This window comes from Accipiter gentilis, chromosome 8 (genome assembly GCF_929443795.1).
Source record: "Accipiter gentilis chromosome 8, bAccGen1.1, whole genome shotgun sequence".
Classification (NCBI taxonomy): Eukaryota; Metazoa; Chordata; class Aves; order Accipitriformes; family Accipitridae; genus Astur; species Astur gentilis.
The window spans coordinates 8385724-8408995 of NC_064887.1; the positions used below are offsets into that span (position 1 = coordinate 8385724).

General features: G+C 39.4%; 1 protein-coding gene across 6 annotated transcripts in view; it reads right to left on the reverse strand.

The window, feature by feature from the left end:
- ELAVL4 (ELAV like RNA binding protein 4) overlaps positions 1 to 23272 on the reverse strand; it is a 67117-nt gene that overhangs the window by 36429 nt on the left and 7416 nt on the right. For all 6 annotated transcript variants that reach the window (XM_049808734.1, XM_049808733.1, XM_049808738.1 and 3 more), the window contains exon 2: positions 7665 to 7905. In XM_049808734.1, the coding sequence (XP_049664691.1) occupies positions 7665 to 7905 (241 nt within the window). The remainder of the gene's footprint in view (positions 1 to 7664; positions 7906 to 23272) is intronic.

Here is a 23272-nt window from a genome sequence, read left to right on the forward strand (position 1 = left end):
ACAAGGGTCATGCCTACTTGCCCCAACACTCATTTCAATTGCTTTTTTCCAATAATCAAGAAATCAAAATTCTTTTGTTCGCTGGCGCAGAGTATGCACCAGACGACTGCAGAGAGACGATAAAGAAAATGATGGATGCAAATTTGACCGTTTTCCTCAGCATTTAGAATAGACATCAAACCATACCGAACACATTTTAGAAATCCAGCACTAAAAGACACTCACTACTGTTCCTGTGTTCCCTCCCCCACAGCACTAATGAATTTAGTTCAGATACTTAATGCAAATGCTCATTTAGATAATCAATATTTGGGGATTGTCTTAAATCTGCAGCCCTTAGAATAGGATATGCAACACTGAAATTAGGTTGCTCAAGAACAAAATACACTTCAGGAAATAAGAAGCTGTAAGAATAAAATAACTAGGCTACCCAATTAAGATCAACTTATCAAAGGTCTTTAATGACATTTAATGACAAAGACATTCAGTCTTTTAAAAAATAATTCTAGATTTTGTTTAGAAACCTCTGAAACATGTTTGTTTTTTCATGTTTTCTAGTATTCTATTCTCTGCATGCAATTGGAGGTACCAGACAAAGTTTATAACCAAAAATTGAAGCATGCTCTGTATTCTATCTGATTCACAAAAAGAATCTCCCCCCCCCGCCCCCCCCCCCCTCCAAAACCACATTATTTGAGACTTCTGCTTTTCTGGGCACTTGACTTTCAGCTCTAGTTGTACTACTCTATCTTACCACTCTTTCCTCACTGCATTTTGATCATGCACTCAACACAAAGAAATAACTCCCATCATACAAATGTCCTGTACCTACTAAAATACAGTAAGGCCAATCTACAAGTCACTTCCTAAAATAACTAATGTTAATTCGGTATTATTTTTCAGACAAAAGCACTCTAGCAGAGTACTCTGCTGCATAAATATTTTTCTTATTTCAGCAAATATCAAGTCTTTTGCTTTCAAGGAAGTCAAATGTAGAAAACTGCACTGCTTCTTACAGAGATTCCCTATACAGCCAGTTTGAAGGGCACTACTGAATATCGCCTTCAAATGCAATCAAACCAAATGCCAGAATTATGTTCACTTTGTAAATGGTGAACACTACAGTACATAAGTTCGGGGGTTTTTTCCTGTTCTGAAGGATTGTGTTAATTCTCATCTACTACTGGAGCACAGCAACTGCTGCTAATGCTCAGTCTAGTGTAACAAGATCTGTACCAAATAAATGATCAGAGATCAGTGACTAGTTACCATTGCTTTACAGAGAATTACTAAAAACCCCTTCCAAGTCAACAAGGGAATAAACTACCTCTACAAGGTATTTTTCTCCTAAACCCTGTTATTAGGTGGGCTTATGCCATGAGGCATGAGTGTTTACATACTTTCTAAAGAGTTTAGAAGTCTTATCTAACATAATCCCTACATTCTATAATCCTATCTGTTTAATGTATTTTAAGTGGGGAAAACCGCTGGAACCAGTAATATCTCAAAATGGAAGGCACTTGCAAAGCACAATCAGTGAATTGGACATCAAATGTAGAACAAGTTTATGCTCATATTAGACTTTCAGTCATTTAGGATCAGGTAACTTAATGCCGGGTTTCACAGTAAGCTGTATTTATCTGCATATGGGTCAGTTTTTTCTTCCAACAGGAAACACTTCTGGTATGCCCGTTTATAAAAATTCCCAGAGAAAACATATACAAAACACATGTAGCCTTTGTATGTGAAATCTGCAGTGAATACATGTTTTATCTGCAGGTTCTAAACATAAATAGATGTGAACCATTTCCTTTGAATGAAAATAAATATTTTACTAATATCTAGCACAATTTTACTAACATCTCTGCAATTTCCAGCCCGAGTCTTTCAAACACAGACTTAATCACGCAACGGTTACCTATTGTCATGAACTGTATTACCAAAAGGCCTCTTCCCTCTAATTAAATTTAACCATTAATCCTGTTTTTGCTTTGTGTCTTTCCATTATGATGAGCTTCCAGAGTCCCCCTTCGATCCCAAGATAGACACCGTGACCTCTTGCTCATTTACTCTATCAGGTATCAAACCTCCCGTTAATATACGTAAAGCTTCGCTGTTGCCCGCTGCAAGCACTGGGCCAATACTAGAAGATGCCCGTTTTCCTTAGTAAACTGAAGTAGTGTTTTCCTGCTACTGCGCACTGGCCATCAGACTGAAGAGCTTCCCTCCTGGAGAGCCATACTGTTGGGGAACATGATCATACCTGGCTTCCTCCCCTCCTGCCTCCTAGGGTCACCATCACAGTGTGCAACTAATGGCTTCTGCTCCTGAGGATACAGACCTTCTCCATCCACTACTTTCAAAACAGTTACTGATTCCAGATACTAAATTAAGGCTGCTTAATTAGGCCCCAAATTTCAGGAAACTCCAGGCATGTACAGCACGTTCCAGACAGAAACACCAGTTCAGCACCATCATTCACTGAACACGCTTGGTTAAATAAAATCTGGGTCTTAGCTTTTTACAGCAGCACCTTTTTGGTATGTGCTGGTAAGCTGCTCATTATACAGGGACACAGGAAAAAATAATTTTTATAGAGGGCAGACGACACCAACTTAATGTAGCATGGACATACTTGTGGACCAGAAGGGGTTCATGATGGCTTGCTGAGAGCACAGGTAGAGCATCCTCCCCAGGTTAGGAATTTACTGGTTTCTACAGAGAAATGAGCATTGAACGCCACTTACGGGGAAGATATTTTCCTGTACTCTCTCATAATGCTGCATTATTTGACTGCCGTTCTGTAAGCTTTGGTTCTTGGATCATATGGTTGAACACCCAAAGAGTGAGGAATGGACAATCTGTAACTTCTAGAGAGGACTATAGGTAAAACAGTATTTCTTTCTCTTCTAAGATGTGACAACACACAGATGCTACTGCTTTGAGTCAATAGCTTGCCTGTCCTGGATTTTCACTGGGATCATCAATATTTATATTACACTTACAATGCCACAATTATTTCTGAACAGCAGTTTTAATCTAAGTCTGCACTAGTCCTATAAATACCTGAAATGAAAACAAAAGATGTAAATCTTTGTGCGTAATCTTAAAGGAATTGCAAATTCAAAAGGAACAATTTAAGAACAGAGTTGCATTTTGGGCAGAGGAGCAATGAAGTTCCTGATTATGCATGCAAAGAACATCAAATTGTACCACACAGCAGGAATATGCAAACTCTGTCATAAGTTAAGTGATGCACAGAAATCCTGTATCAATAAAAAGCCTGCTTTACAGTGTGCCTGGATCATTGTAAGAGACAAAAGATTACTTGGGATCCAAAGATTTTAGATACCGACCATTCAACAACTCACAGATCTAAGTTTGTGTAGGTTACAGAGAAACAAAAATATATTTCTTAAGAGCTCAGCTAAGGCCACCAAATCAATTTAAAAAATTAATAACAAACATTCCCTTCTCCAACGCACAAACTACGTCAACAAGGACAACTCACTTGGCCAGCAGCAATTACAGTGTCTGACGGACACTCCGCTGACTGGATCTTTTGTTTTCAAACATGGGACAAAACAAGTTCAGCATTTCTTCTCTCCAAATTTTCTGATGAATTTAAGCCCTCTCCTTCCCCAAGTCCGGAAGATATTTATCACTAGCTTGCTCTGGACAAAATAAGAATTAAAGAGCATCTGCAACACTATATAGCTTAGCATCACTTCTAAGTGCTGAGCCTCACATCCATCTGAAGCCGTAGTCTTCCTCTGTGAAGTCACATCCCTTCATCTAACGCTGCTCTAAAATGTTTATGCCGTTTAGGTTTTTTTTTAAACTCAAGTTCCTTCTCATTTTTTGAGAGCAGCTGATTAAACCTGAACAACTGGGTTGTTGGACGAAATATGCTGTAGCTATGAAATGGTACAGCAGGGACCAGTTTCACTGTTAATTTAAAATGCTAGAATTAATTAGGTAGTGTAAATGAAGAATTTAATAAGCACACTTTACAACCACAAGTTCTGCTTTTATTAAAACACCCCTGCCAAATGAAGGCAACCATCTTCAGTCTGTTTTTCCTTGTCTCTTTCCCTTAAAATCTCTGCAGTGAAAAAAACCCATTTTTTCCTATTGCAACCCCTCCCCCATAATTAAAATGTATGCCTGACTTCCATCTCCTCTTTCAAGTCATTAGCATCTTTTAAAAATGCTACTGTATATCCTGCCTGTTCTGAGAAGCTACCAAACAAAACCGAAGTTTACAATTTTGGTTTTGAATACCAAATTAAAGGCTGTCTTAGAAGCTGTCATTCCTATTCAACTCAGTACGGTGTACTACCAAATTAGCATATTTTTTTAGTAAAGGAATATGCTTGTTTAAACATGTGTCTTTCCAAAGCGAGGGGTAACATCACGAATCAATTTTCTTAAAAAACCCTACTACTGTTCCAAGACTGCAAAAAGACTTGGAGCAGATGATTATACCTGACATATATTGTTTAATCCATTTTAAAATTAATAAAAGAGTTCAGTCCATAAATTCTCTCAAAGGGATCCTGTATGTATAACAGACTTTGTTTAGCTTTGAACTCACTGAAAAAAGTATTTTGAGATCCTAAACATTACTGCACAAAATCTGTGCAATTTCTTAATAGGACAGGGGAAAGCAAATCTTTTACAGGAACCAATTCAATCCTATCTAGCTTCAGAAATACATTTGAGATTTTCTAATATGGTTTTGCTGGGGTAACTATTTAATGATGATTTGGTTTATGACCTTTTCTGTTTTTCTTGAAGCAACCTCCCTCTGCAGCTAACTTTTTATTCTGGCTTTCCTTGATCTACCTGGTATTCTACCTTAGCAAGAAGGAGACAAACTTATTACCTATGAAGACAACCTATATTTTTAATGGAAAGAGCTCCAACATTTGTTTAGAGGCATACCACAACAGCACACGCTTAGCTGATTTATTAAAACCACAAAACTTTGAACAGAAACAATGAAAAAATCCCAAAGCAGACAAAACCTAAATTGTTTCACGCCTTCACCAGTTCAGCAAGAATAGCTTAAGAACTTACTATTTCTTCTGCAATATGGCTTTCACTGTCAAAAAATCTACACTGATTTTAGTAAGAAAAAAGCAGAGAACCCCTGAAAAGCCAGTCATTCCTGTAACAGCCTACTGGCATACTTCCACCCCTACTCTCCCAAAACCCATAAAAACCCAGAAGCCTAATGAAGAACACACTTACATGACGATCCGGAAAGATGAGCTGTGTATGACCTCAGTGCATTTCCATTTTGTTACTCTCAATGTTCTAAGAACCTTTAAAAACATGGACTGCTTCTGGCAGAGGACTGCATTCAATTTACTAACTCTGAATTCAACGTGAGGAATGAACACGCATCCTAAAATTTAGTAATATTGCACAATGCCTGAAAACCTTGTCAAATTAAGTTGTTCTCAAAAATGGCACAGAGACTTTGGGGGACAATTCTTTTTTTGCAAATTTTGTTCTTTTGTACTTTTATCACTTCTTAAAACAACATTTAGGCTCCTCATTTAGGGGGTAATGTTCTCAAAGCATCTGTGTAAGGTTTTTTGGTTTTTTTTTTTTTGTTTGTTTTTTTTTTTTTTTTTTAAGAATGGTTCCTTTAAATTATTTTACTGATCAAAGATTTATGCACTTTGTATGGAAAGAAAAAGCATAGGCAAAAAACTACCCAAGAATGTGTCAGAAGATCATATAGCAAATTTCTCACATCTTCAAATACAGAGACAAAAGCCTGGATATGGAATGAAACAAAACGAATACTGTTCCTAGCCGATGAAGTAATGGCTCCCCGTCCAAAGATGGCCAATTCTCTATGAAAACAACACTGAATATCTGAAGTCTTGAAATTACATTGCAAGGAAATCACCATGAATTCGAATGATATGGGAAGCAAAAAACTCGTGAAATACAGGACCTGCCATGATCAAAATTCAAGCTAGGCATACTAGACTCCTGCAGATGGGGGTTAGGTATTCACTTCTGTCTGAAATAACTGAAATAACCTGCAATTTAGTTTCTCAGATTTTTTTCAGACTAAAAGGAAAACAACAGTCTGGAGATAGACTGGTCTGGCGGCAGATAAAGGGTGGTATGTCACACTGGGATACTGTGCCAGCTATCCTTATAAAAGAGGAGGACTTCAGTTATTTGCATTGAACTTTGGGGGGAGGGCGGTTATAAGCGATTTGTTTTTCTTTAAGTAGAAAAAAGTAAAGAAACAATAAAAGTCAATTCCATTTTTCAATCTTCTTCCTTTTAATACCCCTGAAGCTGTGGCTCGATCAGAAGATATATTAACATAGATACATCATGGTCAACGTGCTAAAGAAAGCGCTGCTGGACTACACTTCTGAGGACTTGAGCTGCCCTGCAGCTACTGCTATTTGTTATGTGCCTTGTGTTCAACCAGAACATTGCTAGATGTCAGGAAGTAAATAAAAAAGAAGCATTGCATGTTTAAAGCACTAAGCAGATCATCCTAATGCTGCCAATACAACAGCTGCCAGGCTGTTATGGAAGTAGGTATGAAAATTTGCGTCTTAATTGCTCATCTTTCCATGGTGCCTCTTTCCACAGAGCACGCACCCAAGTTGCCAGGAGTGCACGTGAGAGGAGACGGCTCCTCTTCTGGAACCCTTTCCTTCCCAAGGCGGCTGCTCTCCGTGCTAAACATAACAGCGCTGGTGATGCACTGAACAGCAGTGAAATTTCAGCTGTTCCCCACCTACGGTGCGAGTAGACACACAACCTATAAAAGTAACCTATAAAGCAAGCTATAAAAGCTGATTGTTCATCCCATCATCATCTTGTGCATCAGTGAATTCCTGGCTGCGGCAGCAAGGATATGGAGTAGGCTAGGTGCATCTGCACCCGTCCACACCTCCTCTAGCGATAGTGCAGGCATCTCTCTTCTCTTTGAGGTACTCTCTCTAATGGGAGGCTTTTCGTATTCTGAAGGCACCTACCAACGGGTGTTGCTTCATGCAGAAAAGGATCATGGCAAAATAAAATGTTTTCAGGGGAGAGTTCGTTAACCAATATCCACAAATGCCCGAATGAAATCCAGAGCAGTGACTCCCAACTACAGACCACTGCTGTTCCACTGTGGTAAATAATGCTGTGATGGGCATGCAGAACCACCTTGACTTTACAGTGCTGTTAATAAGCAAAAACTTGACGAAGGTATGGTGAGGTTCAAAAAAACAGTCAGAATTAGGAACAGTCAGTTGGCTACAAGCCATTTAGACTACCCTCCTACAACTTAAGTCAATGATAAATAAAACTCGGAATGATCAAGAAAGTAATGACATCATCTGAGCTCTGCTGCAAGCAGCTGCACAGCGTGTAACACGCATGCAGACCAGCAATGTTCACACTTCCCCTCTGATCTGTAACGGAGACTGCAAGACGAAGGGCTTCGTGCAGTTGTTCTAGATGCAGCGTGCATCACTGAGAACTTACAAGGTTTACCATCTGAAGAAGTTTACCAGGGTATTTGCAGTACTCCCTGTGCCAAGTACTTGCAGTATAAGCACGGAGGTTTTGCTGACCCCAAATGTAAACTGACCCTGATGCACATAAAGTCAACAATATGAAGCGCTTACCTGTAATTTTGTCTCTCACGAGCTTGCAGGATTCGATTTCACCAATGCTCCCAAAGAGACTCCTGAACTCCTCCTGGGTCATGTTCTGGGGTAAATAGTTGACTATGAGGTTGGTTTTGCTGTCATCTGTAGCAGCCCCTGTCTGCATGGGGGAAGGGCAGTTTCTACTGTTGCTGGAGGGTCCATTGGTTGTATTGGAAGTAGGGCCATTCGACACCTGAGGCTCCATGGTGCTAATTATCTATCAAAATAAGAAGAGAAGGGAAAAAAAGACACCCTTAAGTTTCATAGATACAATAGCTATTTTTAAAGATACTTACAAACGAATAAGTAGGTAGCATTCATGGCCAATTTAGATACTTCAACAAAAAACCCCGGCTTGATTCCTCTGTTATTGTTGCAAAGTAGGTCACGCTAGTCTTCGGCTGTGAGCATATACTAAGATGCAGTTAAAAAACCTTCTTTTTTTGTTAATGCGAAGCTGATTTCTGCTTTCATCACGCAGCCATTTTCACAAATGTAAATTTAAACCACATAAATTTAATTATAATTTAAGGTAATAATCATAATTAAAATTATAGTTCCATTAAATCAGATGCAGTAAGTGTATGGCTCTATATGAAAAGGTAAAATATTTTACCTATTTAATAACTGTATCACAGAGTGCAATGACAACAACATTAACCAGGCACAGTCGATGTGCAACGTGTTGTCATTCAGATTGCCTTCAATTAATAAACTCAGTGTCCCAAGACATACCATTTACTGGTTCCAGTGATGACCTATATTCTCCCGTTGTATTTTTCACTAACAAACTGACACCTCTTTAAATAATAAAGCCCTGGATTTGCAATCTTCAGAGATACAAAGGTCTTCAGATATTTACTGGAATCAAAAAGGTTTAATCAGAGAAAGGCTTATCAGGCACAGGTGCAGGCTGGAATTTTAACAAGCACATCTATCTTGAAACGTGAAACTCCAATTTTCACAGAAGAGACTCACATAGACCTTTCCAAAAAATGACAAATAAGAATCCAGCTTAGCAAAGTGCATGCAGGACAGTAGCCCCATTGTCGCCAGTGCCACCGGTCATGTGAGTAAAGCTGCCTGCATGTTTATCTGCAGGCTGAGGACTGAAGAATGCAAGTTTTCATCTGAAAACTGCACAGGCAGACAAAGGAAGCAGAAAAACCTGGGTACTTCAAGCTTTTTCTATATAGGTATTTGCCTCTGTTACAGCTTCCAGCCTGTCTTCACTGTCACCAGTGCTGACAAGGGAAGGACATCATCTTAGTCTCAAATCTGGGTAAGATGCAGCAATGCAAATGGTGGCTTCTGCTGTCTACTGTGACATTTGCGATGTGCAGCTTCACTGGCATCTCCTCTCAAAGAGCACCATCCCTCGGACGGGCTCAGCCTCCCTCCATCAAAGACTGAGAGTCAACGATGCAAACTGCTGCCCCAGGCACGGGACTGCGCTGCCCAGGGACAGGGACGAACGCGGGGAGAACTGAGGGCTAAGACACCATGCGCTCCGAACCTTGTGTTCATCCGATCCTGTAATTACTGTAATTACTCAAGACTTAATTTGCTTTCTTTTTTAAATCCAGGGAGGTACGCGTTGTGACAAATTAGGCCTGTAATTCAGGAGGATGGGGGAGACGCACCAAAAAAGGGGGGGGGGTGTGTCTATTCTAAAATTAACTGCATGAGGGCGGTTCAGACTCTAAATAGGTTACATTCCGGTCAATTCTATTTTTATTTATTTTTTAATTGAACTGCTTCAGCATTAGGTTAATGCCTCATTTAGGAAATAACCCTCTTTTTTATCAATGGAAATAAGTTTTGAATTACCATTATTTTTTATTATCACGCCCAGGAATAGCTACTCGGTTTAACAATTTTTAAATAAAAAGCAGCCTTGCCACATTGTGCTTAACAGAAAGGCCTTAACCCACACAGCAGAATCATTTTGAAAATAAACTCCACAAAAATAGTAACTTCTTGAAAGAAATCGGCACATCCAAACCAGAATCCCCCTGCCAATTTTACCAGCCACGTGGCACCAAGCGCTGCTGACATCCTCTGCCAAGCTGTGCCAGCCCCATACACTCCTCCTTCAAGACTTTCTCTTTTACCCGGGGTATCAGCCATGCTTCCTTTTTTTGATCTGATTTCATACATGTATTTACTCGCACATACTCCTAAATGCTTCAGATGCTGCTAAATCTGTTCAGCTCGGGATTCCAGCTGGAAGATCATCCTTTGGTCTCTGCACCTCCATGACCCCCACAGCAGACACAGACACCAACTCTAAGCTTTGCTAACAGCCCGCTGCAGGGTCAGGGTTTTGCACCCCAAGGCTAACACGCTTCAGCTGAGCACAGTGTGCTCCTATATGTTCTTATCTGCATCAACTTGATTAAAATTGGGGGGGGGGAAATTCCAGTTCTGACAATAAGATACAGTCAGAAGACGAGTGAAGCAGCTGACATGGTTAACTGCAGCTTTCCGTGTGCATTTAAATCATCTGACCACATCCTTTCCAACATAAAAAAAAAATCCACAAGGTAAACTGCAATTTTAGGGACTGATCCTGCCCTTCTGAAGCAGACAGGAATACCACACCACTGGTTTCAGTTACAGCAGAAGCAGGACTTCAGCACAATGCTCCGAGGAAGGTGCATCATCTATTATTACCAACGGACACAAAAGCCATCTATAGTTCCCCATGATAAACAATAACCCTGGATCTTTTAAAATCTGTGAAAGAAAACAAAATTCAAAACTGGCTCGTGTCCTACTTACGCATTTTGCAAACTCTTTTTAGTTACATTTTCAGCATGCTTACCTTCCACGCCAAGCAAATAAACAGAATTCAACTCCGATATTTAACACATTCAGATCATTAAGATGAAGCTGCTCTGTAAAAATCTGGTTTTGAACAAGTAGTTTTCCTCATTAATACTTCATCGAAATCTCTTGGCATAAACTAATGTTGCACCAGGCGCCAGGTTTTCTTCCTAGTTACTCTCACTCAACACCAATGAGGTTTTCCTGATTTTTCAATAGCAGAAAGGAAAATCAAGGCACTTACTTGCCCTTCAAATTATTGCAAAGTTGTAGGTTACTGAAAATCTATTTGCTATATATATATATATATAAAAGAAGTGAGATAATGGATAGAAAGTATTATTAAAACCAATTCTGATAAAATATTTCAGATAAAATTATGCAGTTAAAAAAATTACAAGTCTCCATTTACAGAGAGATTTCTGTGCAGAAGGAGTTATGTACCAGAGCTTGCATTCGAAGTTCTCATGGGCACAAAGGAATAATACTTATTTTAGATGTACTGACTCACATCCCTAGTAAAGACTTAAATTATTAATGGTAACGAAAAGGTAAGTCCTAGCTCTCCTTTCCAGTCTGTGCTCTCCCATACATGTCTAAAGCTCAAATCCACTGTTAAGAGTTCAGTGTGCATGCACTGGGACATTAACTGTCGATGACTGTTTTTAACATTAAAGTAGTTGTTGATCCCACATCAGACAGCACATTACATAAGAGTAACATTATTTATTCAAAGAATACTTTTCAACATGCTATTTGCTGTTTTTCTTATCCACAACACTAAGATTTAGATTTTTTTAATTCAATACCTGTATCACAACATCAACATTTTTGAAATAGATACTCTAGTGTCCTGGGCACGCAGTTAACTTTCATTATGTTTTAATTACTGGTAGTAACTTCTTTTCTTAACACAAGAAAGTATTGGGCTGTAACTGCATTCTACAAAAATACTAAAGGAGGCTGTAAGTCTAACTCATCAAGGGCTTATTTGGATAAGGGCAAAAAAATGTGGAAAATCCAGCAGTGACTTAACACAACATTATTTTTTTTAAAAACAAGATATACTCTTATCCCTTGAAGACTAGTATTAAACCTCTGTACATGTCACTTAAAATTAGCAACATCTCTATGTTTTTGTAGACCTTCTCTGAACTAATTTAGGCAGCTACTACTGGTCTTGAAATATGACAGTGCAAACGTCATGTGTGATGACATTCACACGCTACTGGTATAAAAAGGCACTTTCTTTTGGGTGGTTGTTTTTGGCAACAACTTGCCAGACTCCCAATACTGCAACACCATGTTCTATATACAGGATAACAGTATCTTTGAAGAAGAATGAGCTGCAGTGACTGTTGATAGACATTGATAATTTAGCTACCAATAATTTGAATATTCTATCTTTATAACATTGAAAAAAATACTATCTGTGACAGAATTTAAAGACTGCAATTTTGTAAGTTGAAGGCAACCCATATATCAAATTCTGGATGTATTTCATCAGACTGCTACTTTTAAAAATGTCTTCTCAGTGTACTACTTTTCTCAGTATGGTAATGTATCAGCAAAGTACGAGGTATTTTAGTTTGACAGATTTCACAAAGAAATGCTTTGCTGCTCGGGAAGACAGCATAAGCTTTGCCAGTGTTTTGCAAAACACTGCTTACCAAAAGGCTTGGTATAACCCCTCCTACAAAGTATCAGCGACAAATAACCATTATAGCAATTCCTACATTACAAATAATGTTTCAGAAATACTTCAGTCATATCTTCATGGTTTGGGTTTTGGGTTTTTTTTTGGTTTTGGTTTTTTTTTTTTCCCCCCCAATTAATTAAATTAATTTCAATTTATTCCTGCTGAAATATTAGCTCCAACAATAATGCAAAGAATACCTGTATGTATAAACACAACTATTACAATGCTTAAACAAGCTAGAGTAACTGACATTAATCTTCAGTTATTACAGTAAATGTGACATCCATCTACCATTACAAAGCACAGTTAATGAATCATTTAGAAAACTACCCACAGACTGATTAAGACAGCGTTATCTCCCTATTGCATACATAAGCAATAGCCAATGGCTCGATAAATGTAAATATACATGCTTCATATTTACCAAATTTGTTCTCAGCAGTCTAAAAGAAGGTCTGCACGTTGAACTGAAAGACTGTCACATACGTATGCTGAAAGGAGCTCGTATTCAGCAAATAATTAGCACCCATTCTTGCTATCTGAATTATGTATACTCTACTGCCCATATTTCACAATAAACAGAAATTAATTTATGTATGAAAAAACCAGTAACAATTAAGAATCTTAAGAATAAGTGTTATTTATAGGCACTAAAGAGAAGTGTTTTTAAACATAAAACAAGCAATCACTTCCTAAAATCAAAATCTGAAAAAAATACTAAAAATTGCAGAATTCATGCAGACATATCCACTTTGAGGACTCAGAAGTCAAAAAAGTTATCTATGAATAATGAACTGTTCACAGCACCTAAACACCAGGAAAAGTGATCATGGTAAATTACACCTCATGAAGAATTCATGAGGTCTAATTTTATATTATTTCTAAGTGTTCATTAATGAACAAACTCAGAACATTCTCCCATAAAAAAAGAATTTAGACAGATAAAGTAAGAGCTTTGCATTATTTAAAAAAAGCTCTTTAATTAGCATTGCAACTTGTTTGCTTTTACAAGTGGAAACAAATGGTGCCATGGCAGAGGTCCCATAGCCATCTCCTGAACAACGATGACAAAAGGAGAAACAAACAAAACCTCTCAAAGAAAATAAACGTAGATTCACAAAGGTTTTCCCTCTATAATGAGAAACGGGCTTTAACTCCCAGCATATCTGCTCTTTTGAACGGAAGCCAGCACAGCACAAGCCTCCGTCCCACAAGAACTTTTTTCCTGCAGGTGACAAAAACCCCATTTACAGGAGCTGCCTGCCTGATCCATCCACTGCCCTCCCATCTCCCTGTCTACATGGGAATAGCCACGCCAAAGCCAGAAGGTCGGTCCATAGGTATGGAGTGGAACATACAAATACATCCGAGACCAGGTCCCCCCACCCCGCCTCTACCTGCGGCCACTGCTACTCGCTTCAGGGGGATTAAGCACATCCCTATATGTTGTTGCAGAATGAGGCACTGGATCATAAAATCTTCACAGGATGGATCATGTCTTCTTCCCATAGGCGTGTTAAAAAAAATAAATACTGATTTTAAGTATTCATCGGTTCAAAACCACAACTCCAGCCAGAGGTAGAAGCAGGCACACCCGAACCTCACACATATTACGTGGGCTTCTTTCTAACGTGACCTTAGGAGAGGCAAATGATGCTCTGTGTGTAGCTCCAGTACAGATTTTCTTCTCCAATGCAACTGTCAAATTTCACTGTCAATTACATTTTATTAAAGCTTATGTACTGCACAACTAGACTTTGCTATTATTTACCTAATAAATACATCATGAACATGAAATAAAGGAGGAAAATGAAGCTTTTGAGTAAGTCTGCCTGGAGGCAAATCCAATATCCCAGAAACAAATCATTATCTAACCCTCCATATTTTGACATGCTCCCCACTCATACGCACTTTTACATGCTCCACCTTTGCTTTCCTTCGAGTAAAAGTCATATTTAATATTTTAAATATAGATATAGCTGCAAGTCTCAGCTCAGAAAACTAGCTGTCTCTGGCTCTCATGGCAGGGATACAGCCTTTCTTAAAAAAAAATCTTGGTTTCAGAGTGCACTGCACTCAGGTTGAAATGGTGTTCAAACATTTTCAGTAAGTTTGCATAATTGTACAGAGCACACAAGTGATCCAAATGGAGAGGACAACAAATGCATTCATTTTAAGAGCCAAGCTTCAGTTCAAATAGAGAAAATAATTTTCTTTAACAGCTAAATTTATCCTGATCTAGTCCATTACATACTTTTGTGTGAACGTGCTAAAACAAAATATTCTGTCCCCAATCTGCAGTGAAATGAATGCAAAAGTTCATTGGCAATATTACTTGTTATCACAGCAGTGCCTGAAGGTATAACTGACACCAGCACAAAGTTGTGCTAGATGCTGTACAAATGGGTGGTTAAGGGCAGGGATTGCCGCTATACCAACACAGTGACAAAAAAAAATAGAAAGGCAAAACCTGTTATTTTTATTCCAAGTTTTGCAAAAGGGGGAAAAGAAAAAAAAAATCAAACCAGAGGAAAGTATCGAGGCAAACTGCTGACGTTATGCAGGAAGCTGTGACGGCTCCATAACACACCACCATATCCTCAAACCTGGCCCAGCGGTAAGGTCACCACTCCTAACAATTTTTTCAAAACGCCAAACAGCATAATGATGCACCAAACAGTGGGTTGTGGGGTGTTTTTTTTTCTTTTCTTTCTTTTGAGAGTTTCAGGTAAGTGTGTCTTCTGTTTCCATGAAATGTAGACTCTACAGTTTTGCATTTGATTTCAAGGACAAAAGGGAATGAGCGAGGAAAATAAAGGAGACACCTAAATAAGTCACAATCATTTCAACATCAATAACTACTAAGGTATCAGTAGAGGAAACCACTCAGAACTACATATCCAATAACCACACACAACATAGGAACAAATGCATCATATCACACACTTCATATGGTCTCTTACTCTTCCTGGAGGTACTCTGAGGATAAGAAATTGAAGGAGGAGAAAACTACAATTAGCATACATAGAGCTCAGCACTCCCCAAAGCCCAGAGGAAACACACAGGACTGGGAAGGAGATACATGGACAAACACTCCATGCACAGCAATTTCTGGAAAGCACGATAGAAGTGCTGCACTGCACATTTGTAAGGACAAAACATTCTTCCAGAAGCAGAACATAGTTATAGCTCTATCACATGTATTGCCTCAACTCACAGTATTTGAGGTTCTTCATGAACTTCTACTGGGCTTAATTTCCAACTGCTGTTTCCAGCTTCTTCACCTCTTGCAAAGACTACAGAGAAACTACGCAAGTTTGAAACCTCAGAGGTGTTTGGCTCTATTCTTCTGTGTTCTCCAAACATCTTATGAAAGTCTACAGCAAACGATGCTCAACAGCGCTAATGAAACATTAAGTGAGGAAAAGTAGTTTAACAGGTGATGGTCACAGAAGTTTCCTACTATCCCTGTATCAGGGTCATCCTTTCTACTAAGGCAAACTGACTTCTAAAAAGCCAGCCAGCTATCCCCTTCTTTATTTAGACTGGTTTCACCAGAATTTGCTTGTAATCATTTCTGCCATTAAACATAATTTACATATGAAGATACGGGAGAACACAGCCTTGATTTCACAGCATTCAAACACCGCTCTGGAACACAGCTTTGGAGAAAGCCACCTTCGAAAACACCCAGAGAGGAAAACGGATGCGTCCCCACTCTATTACATGGGTCACACAATCAGCTCAGGTCAGAACCCCTTACCACCCCTCGTGTCCCACATGCCACCGTGGTGGGAAGGTGTCCCACTTCTGGGCCAGGACATGGCCAAACGGCTCCTGCCCACCCGCATCCCCAGGGGTCACCGGCCACCTCTGCTCAAAGGTCTGTACTGTTTTTAAACCAGAACAAAGGCTACGCGGTTGGACTCTGCCGTCTGAACCAACATCTATTTCCTCTTCAATCACCCTTCTACTTCTCCCAAATTCGTACCAGGCAGTTCTGTACCTAAAGTTTTACAAGGGCTTTATTTTATTTCATCATTCTGGGTTGTTCCTTATTCCCTCCTGGCTTTTCATCTGGATCTACTACTTGTTCTTTCAAGCTGCATATGAAGGCTAAAGGAGTCTGAAAAAAACGAACAAACAATCTCATCAATAAGATGAGATCTGTCTTTGATTGATGCTCCAAGCCAAAATGTGATGAAAACATCCTCTTTCTCCATGGATCGGATTTTATTAGGCAGATACCACAAAGGCAAGAGCTCTCCCAGTGACTGCCTTGTCCCTCTTGAAAAAGGGACAGTGACTAACAAAAACCGTATCTAAAATCTGTGCTACCAGGGTGATAAAAAGAAACATCACCGAAAACATTTAAGTATATGAGGTCAACCTTGAAAGATTGGAGAGGATTTCTGAAAAGCCTGGATACTAGGTAATAATAATAATAATGATACTACAAGAGCATGGTAGAGATCAACATCCAAGACAGATCTTCAGTCTAAAGGATGTACAGCCTAAAAATACACTGAAATGAAAGCAAAGGAAATTGTGAAAGTCTTTTTATATTTTTGGTTACTTTCTGAATTTTATTTTTAGCTCAGAGTTTTGTTTCCTAATCACTACCTACTTGTTTACTTTATTGACTGTATTACTGAGTTAGATATTAATAATCGGTAACTGGATTATATTACTGACTTGGGAATATGTATGTTGCACTGTGTACTGACACACAGATTCCCACAGGTACGTATATGTTCACGTAAGAAGGAGACAGCTGCAAGTCTTCAGCTGCTGTAGACCTGTCACAATTCCACTTTATGTTTTTCCCTTTAAGAAAATAATGTAGAATCATTTGCAACCTGAAAGTTTAGACAGTGAAAGCTGTATCACAAGCCATACTGAAACCTAAAAACGTCTACTTACCAGAAGGCAAAGCAAAGCAAGGACAGAGGAAGCTCTCTGTGAAGCCTAGGAACATCCAGCCCCCCACCGCTGTTATTCCTACTGAAGTTCTAGAAACAAAAGCTACAGTTTTCAGAAGCCCTTAAGCAATTTAAGATTCATTAATGTTCACTGCAATAGGATTTCAGCTCCTAAGCTGTTAAGTTCTTCTTCTGAAAATGCTGCCCATATATTTTTCATGCAGACAGGCTTATATTAGGCAGGAATGGATAGCTTCGCAAAACGCGCACCACAACCAAGATGTTTTCAGGCTCTGTCCTCAACAGGACCTTAATGAAGACACACTGGTAAACGCAATTAGGAAACACTAATCAACATGTGTACATCTCGACTGCTGGCAACATCATCTCTATGGATACTGCTGCTTGCAGGTCTAAGAGATAGACCCCAAAATAGGACTCAGCAGAACACCACAGTTTCCATCTCCATCAGCAGAAATGTTACCTTACTGCAAAGCAACAGCGTATTTCTCTTAAAACTGAACTGGACTGGTAATAAAAAATAAATTTACATCTTTTCTACAATTCACCTGTAAGTATACAGCCCTGTACCACATTAATATTACTTATGGAAATAATCTTTTCATGAAATATAGACATTCCTGCTTCTGTGCCATACCCCTGGTAGACACAGGTACAATGAATTACTCCAAATTAATGTGGCCATCACCATCTTAAAGGTCATGAATAGATAATAAAGTTGAAGACTTGAGAAATTTCTGGTGGAAAAGTGATCAGAAATGACCTAGTACGCAGAGGCAGCTGTTTACTCCAATGGTCTCACAAAAGAAGTACCTACACAATGGCTTAAATAAGCCTAAGTTTTAACGTACTCTATGGGATAAGGATCTCAGTAATACTTTACTTAAATTCAAACGATCTCATACATAAAAGCATCTATGCTAAGCTCAAAGACCCATTACCATAGATTAATAATATATTATTCATCAATAAAGGACAAAAATATCAAGCACATATGCATGTATCTGTCATAGATCAGGCTAACAAATCCTAATGGTTTATCCTGGACATAAACGCTATTAATCTCTGTGCTAAGGAAGGGAAAGATGCCACAGGCCAAATCAAACACCCTCCTTATTCCAATTACTAAGATGCCTCCTAAAATTTCCAAATGAAATCATATTCTAATTCACCAAATTCTTATTCAAATAAACATACCCTTGAACACCAAAAAATAAAAACTTTCAAAGCACCTCTTAAAAAACCCCCACAAACCAATGAGCAGACCTCATGGATACCATGCTCCTGATTAAAACACAATTCTGCTAACGCACCCCACAGGAGCCCTGCCGACACCAGCCCCTGCTCAGATACAGGCACTTGCAGACAGGGTGGGACCCCGGCCCCCCCAGCTGTCCTGACTCAAAACCCATACAGTACATTTTGCTTAGATGTCAGTAGGCAACTGAAAAAATGACAGCATTATTAGAGATTACTAGGCAGAAATGTCCTAACAGTCTAAACACGCAAGAACAGCTCCCTTGAGTATTAAAGAAGTCAAAATAACCAAGTTACTGTCCTTTCTACTGGCTACCTTTCCCTTACAACACTCAACAGTCACAGGTAGACGCTTTCAACTCAGAGCTGGATCCATTCCATCTGCGTGTCTCACCTCAAAGAAGGGTAACTTGGTGACAGAAGTGACATTGTGTCACTACTAAAACTAATATATCACCTAAGCATCCCTGACCATAGAGGCATTCAGCCTAGGTGTCCTGGTCCAGCCTGGCGTCGAAGCGCTGGAGGAGAACATGGCTCCCGCAGCAGCCGCAATGCCTATGTATGGCTGCAAAGCTTCTTGATAATCACCAAGAGCATCACACAAATAACGTTCATTTTTGCATATAGCAAAGACTAACGATGGAAATTAAACTCAACAATTTCTACCCCAGTGAACATCTACATTTGTGAACATTTCTTTCAGTAGTTGGGTAATGACAAGCACAGACAATAAAAAAGGGATTCTAAAAATATACTACTCTTTCCCTGGATTAGTGTGTCTACAGTTAAATATAAACTGTGCTCTATAAATTATCAAACACAATGTCAAATTCTGCAGTGCACTCCGGAATCTCTCACAGAGCACACGAAATACAGAATGATAATTTTGTCCTGGCCCAGTTAGTCTAAAGAACAATATGCTACTGTGCTAGATCATGGAGTTAGTTCCCATCAACGGTCACTCTAAAAATGGCCACAGCTACCACCGTGGTTGCGCACTGAATTTTTCAGGACCCTCTGCATCAAGCAAAGAGATTAATTCCCTGAACAGCTGCTCTCACAGGAAGGGAATCAAGAGCAACATTGCCACAGTATAGCTGGCACACGCATATTAGGAAGAATTTCCAGCATTCGCGCTTTCTGCTAAAAATCAACTTCCCCCTACTCATCTACTGCCAGTAACTTCATTTGGAACAAAGATATACAGGGAACAGTATTAGAACTATTTTTATTTAAGGAGCATTTGTTTACGTGCATTATTACTTCTACAATGTCATGACTGTGCCTTATGCTCTACAGAAATAACAGGATGAGGCTTTGCCCATAAGTTCTTTTGCACATAGTAAAGCAAGAAGTCACTGACTACCGTTCAAAGATCAAGGATGACCAGTGGAAGAAAACAAAGTAGAGCAACTAAGTCACACTTACAAACTCTTCCATCAAGTGAGAAAGCCAAATACCCCCAAATATCTCTGATCCCAAATGCAGAACGTGTTAACGCTTCACCACAGCGTAGTGACTTAAACCACGGGTTATTTCATGCTGTTGAGTCATGAATTTTATATTATCTAACATCAAACTGCTTATGGCTATGGGAGTCTACATGTCAGCTTCGGACTGAGAAAAGGCAGGGCCTCCTCCACAGATTAGCATTCAAATCAGCAAAAAGGTTCGTTAGTATTTTGCCTGTGTGGTTTTCTACGACCCTCTCAAACCAGAACTACATGAAACAGGTTGACTTCCACACACCTTAAGCACATCATAGACATCAAGAGTTTAAATTAATCCACATCTTAAAAAAAAAAATCTCCAATGTGAAACCTTCTGAGGAAGTTTAGTCTAGCAATAATAATTCTCAAAGTCACAAATATCAGTTTTCGCTTTTAAGAGCAGTAGAGAAACATGGCCTTCTGGCAACTGTCCTGATCTGCAGAAGGAGAGACAAGGGGACAGAGTCAGTTCCTGGAATTCCACATCCTCGCTGGGCAATGGGACGTAACGTTACGAGAGGAGTCAGATCTACCTTAAATTGTAAATTACGAGTATTTCTGTCTTTGCTAGTTTTTCAGTATGCAATAATGAGAGATTCGTAAGGGGAGGAAAAGTAAGAAGGACAAGCTTCCTTCATCCCTCATGTCCCTACAAAAGCTTTTCAAGAACACTTAACCTGGGAGTAAACACTTCACAGTGCTCAGAAAAAACAATCGGCTACTCCAAACGAGCACACATGCAATTACAGGCCAACACAGAGGGCCCAGGCGCAGTGCAGTTACCTGCTCCAGCGGCAATCTTTTGGTCTCGACATGGAGGGTCAGACAGGACGTTCTCGCCAAACGTCCCTCAGGAAGTAAAAACCAGAGGGAGCCGTTTGGTTTTCCTTCCACGGCTCGGTGAACGCACCCGGGTACACAGCCAGGCGGCTGGATCTGAAGGACTTACACTACTGGAAAGGCTCCAGTGGCATTGCTGCCCTCTGCCAACACCGAAAATCACTTACGTGGACAGAGACGCATTACACATGGAACCTTCCTGAAGCACTGCGAGTGACAGAACCACCTCCTATAGCCATTTGCGTCTGTTTTGAAACAAACATACATTATCTTATCACCTTTACCTCCAAGAGCTCCGAATGCTCAAAAGCCAAATACGCGACGACCCCATCCTGAAAAACACTGGCGCACAGCTCCAGACTAGGAAAAACACCAACCATTATGTTTAAGAGCTTTTATAGCAATAAAAAAAGTTTAATATTAAATGAATAAAATAAATTTTTTTAAGAATTCAAGGACATATAATTTCCCATCACAACAGCATCGCTGACGCAATTGCGTGTGCCTTAGCAACAAAGGCGTACTACAGAATTTTATATACATCGTGACTCTAAATATTGTCAAAGCCAGGCTTGTGTTTTACTGTGCAACTAAACTATTTCCAGAGAAGAAGCACAAAAATTTTCCTTAATATTCTGTCTTTTTGTCCCATTTAATTAATGATTCCTAACTGGTTTGCAGCATTTCCTGGCTTTTACGTATTTTCTTCATGGAGGCGAAAGTCCTCACGTAAGACACAGTCAAGGGCAGAACAATAGGTAAGGCAGACTCTCAGCTTCCTCCCTACTTTTTGGGGCCCTAAAGAAGCAATAATGCCTTAGAAGCTCCAAAACGGTTAGGGAAAACTGATTATAGTGACAGGAGATAAAGATCAACCTAACACCGCTTCTATTCAGCCAATTCTTAATTAATTTATGCAAGCAATGTAAATGCTACAAATAAGACGATGTTAGGTGGTTGCAAAAATTAATTGCATTCTTATAACCTCATCTGAAAGTATTTCATTTCTAACACTGATGTTCCAATGCTATTGCAAACTCTGTCTGAATACTTAAATAAGTAAACAACAAACAAAAGGTCTCTTCTTCAGTGCCACAAGCTATCATCCAAAACTGGTTATAATTAAAGGTGTGAACAACAGAGTAACAAACCTGCAAAGTCAAGGTTCTGAGAAATTAATGGGCATCACACCACTGCACCAGTTCAAATTTATCACTCATTATCTCCCCGACTAGCACAGTGCTGTTTCACATATTAGTGCCTCCTTCTCTTCCCTCCAAGCCTTTCCTGCCTTTTCTAGATGGCTAATTTTAGACAATTACTGCCTCTGACACATTGAGACCTTTTCTCCCTCCTTTCTTCTTCTTGCTGTAAAGCTAGTGACCTACAAAAGCCCCCTGCACCTAAAATATTCCAGTATTTTAGAAAGTAAAGATTGATCATTTGAAGGGAAAAAGCAAGGAAGCAAGCAGTCTTTGAATATCCATTTCTCCAACATCTTCACTTTACATTATCTCAAATGGTTAAACGTACTCAAATGCAAAGGCTAAGGGAAGGTACAACTCCCCACTAAAGAATATTTTTATTAGGATTAAATCTATTGTACTTGTTGAATTGACACACTACCCTCCTCTTTGCAAAATTCTTTAGAAAATGAAAAAATGTGCCTTGCTTTTAAAGTTACTTGGAAGTCCTGTGCTGCTGGTTACTGGACATTTACACAAACAATTGGAAAGCATTACATTACACAAATGCCCTTTCCCTTCTCATATAAATCCCAGCGTTTTCCTTAATGTCCATTCAAATGAGAAGGGAAGATACACATGCATGAACACACGCATAAAAACACATCCATACCCATCTCTTCCTCCATCCTACTCGGAAAGAAAAAGAGAAAGAGGAAGAGAGGGAGAGGAGTGCATTGGGGGAGGGGTGACTTTCCATCACAGATTAGCAAATTTTGCAAAATCTGGCCTATCCTTTACAGAGGTACCATGCTTTTTAACATCGCCTCGCTTGCAAAAAGACTGTTTGCGCCCACTTCTCCCCCAAAACCCCAATGACATTGAAAAAAATACTGCATTGCAGCATTTGCCAGTGCATCGGAGTGTATCCAGTTAGCTGTCCCACAGACAAACAAATGTACATTTTAATGTGTCCAGGCATGTAAATGAGTTGTCTAGTGGACACAGATTGCCAAAACAGACAAGTGGATTTGTCAAGTTATCTGCATCTCTCTCCTTCTCGCTATAATATTCTCTGCCACTGCCCATTTCTTGCCTGGGGTGTTTGCTGAAATTATTTTGAAAGTGCAAGTTCCCAAAGAAGAAAACCAATTCCCCTGCCAGAATGTGGGACGCAATCGTACTTTATTTCTTTTGAAAAACCTTGGGGTGTGGAGTGGCTCTAGGTTATGTACCAACAATATGACAATTACACACAGAAAATAACCTGCATTTAATTAGTACACTCCCAGCATACCAAGTAGGAAGGTTGAGGGAAAAAAAAAAAATAAAATCACTG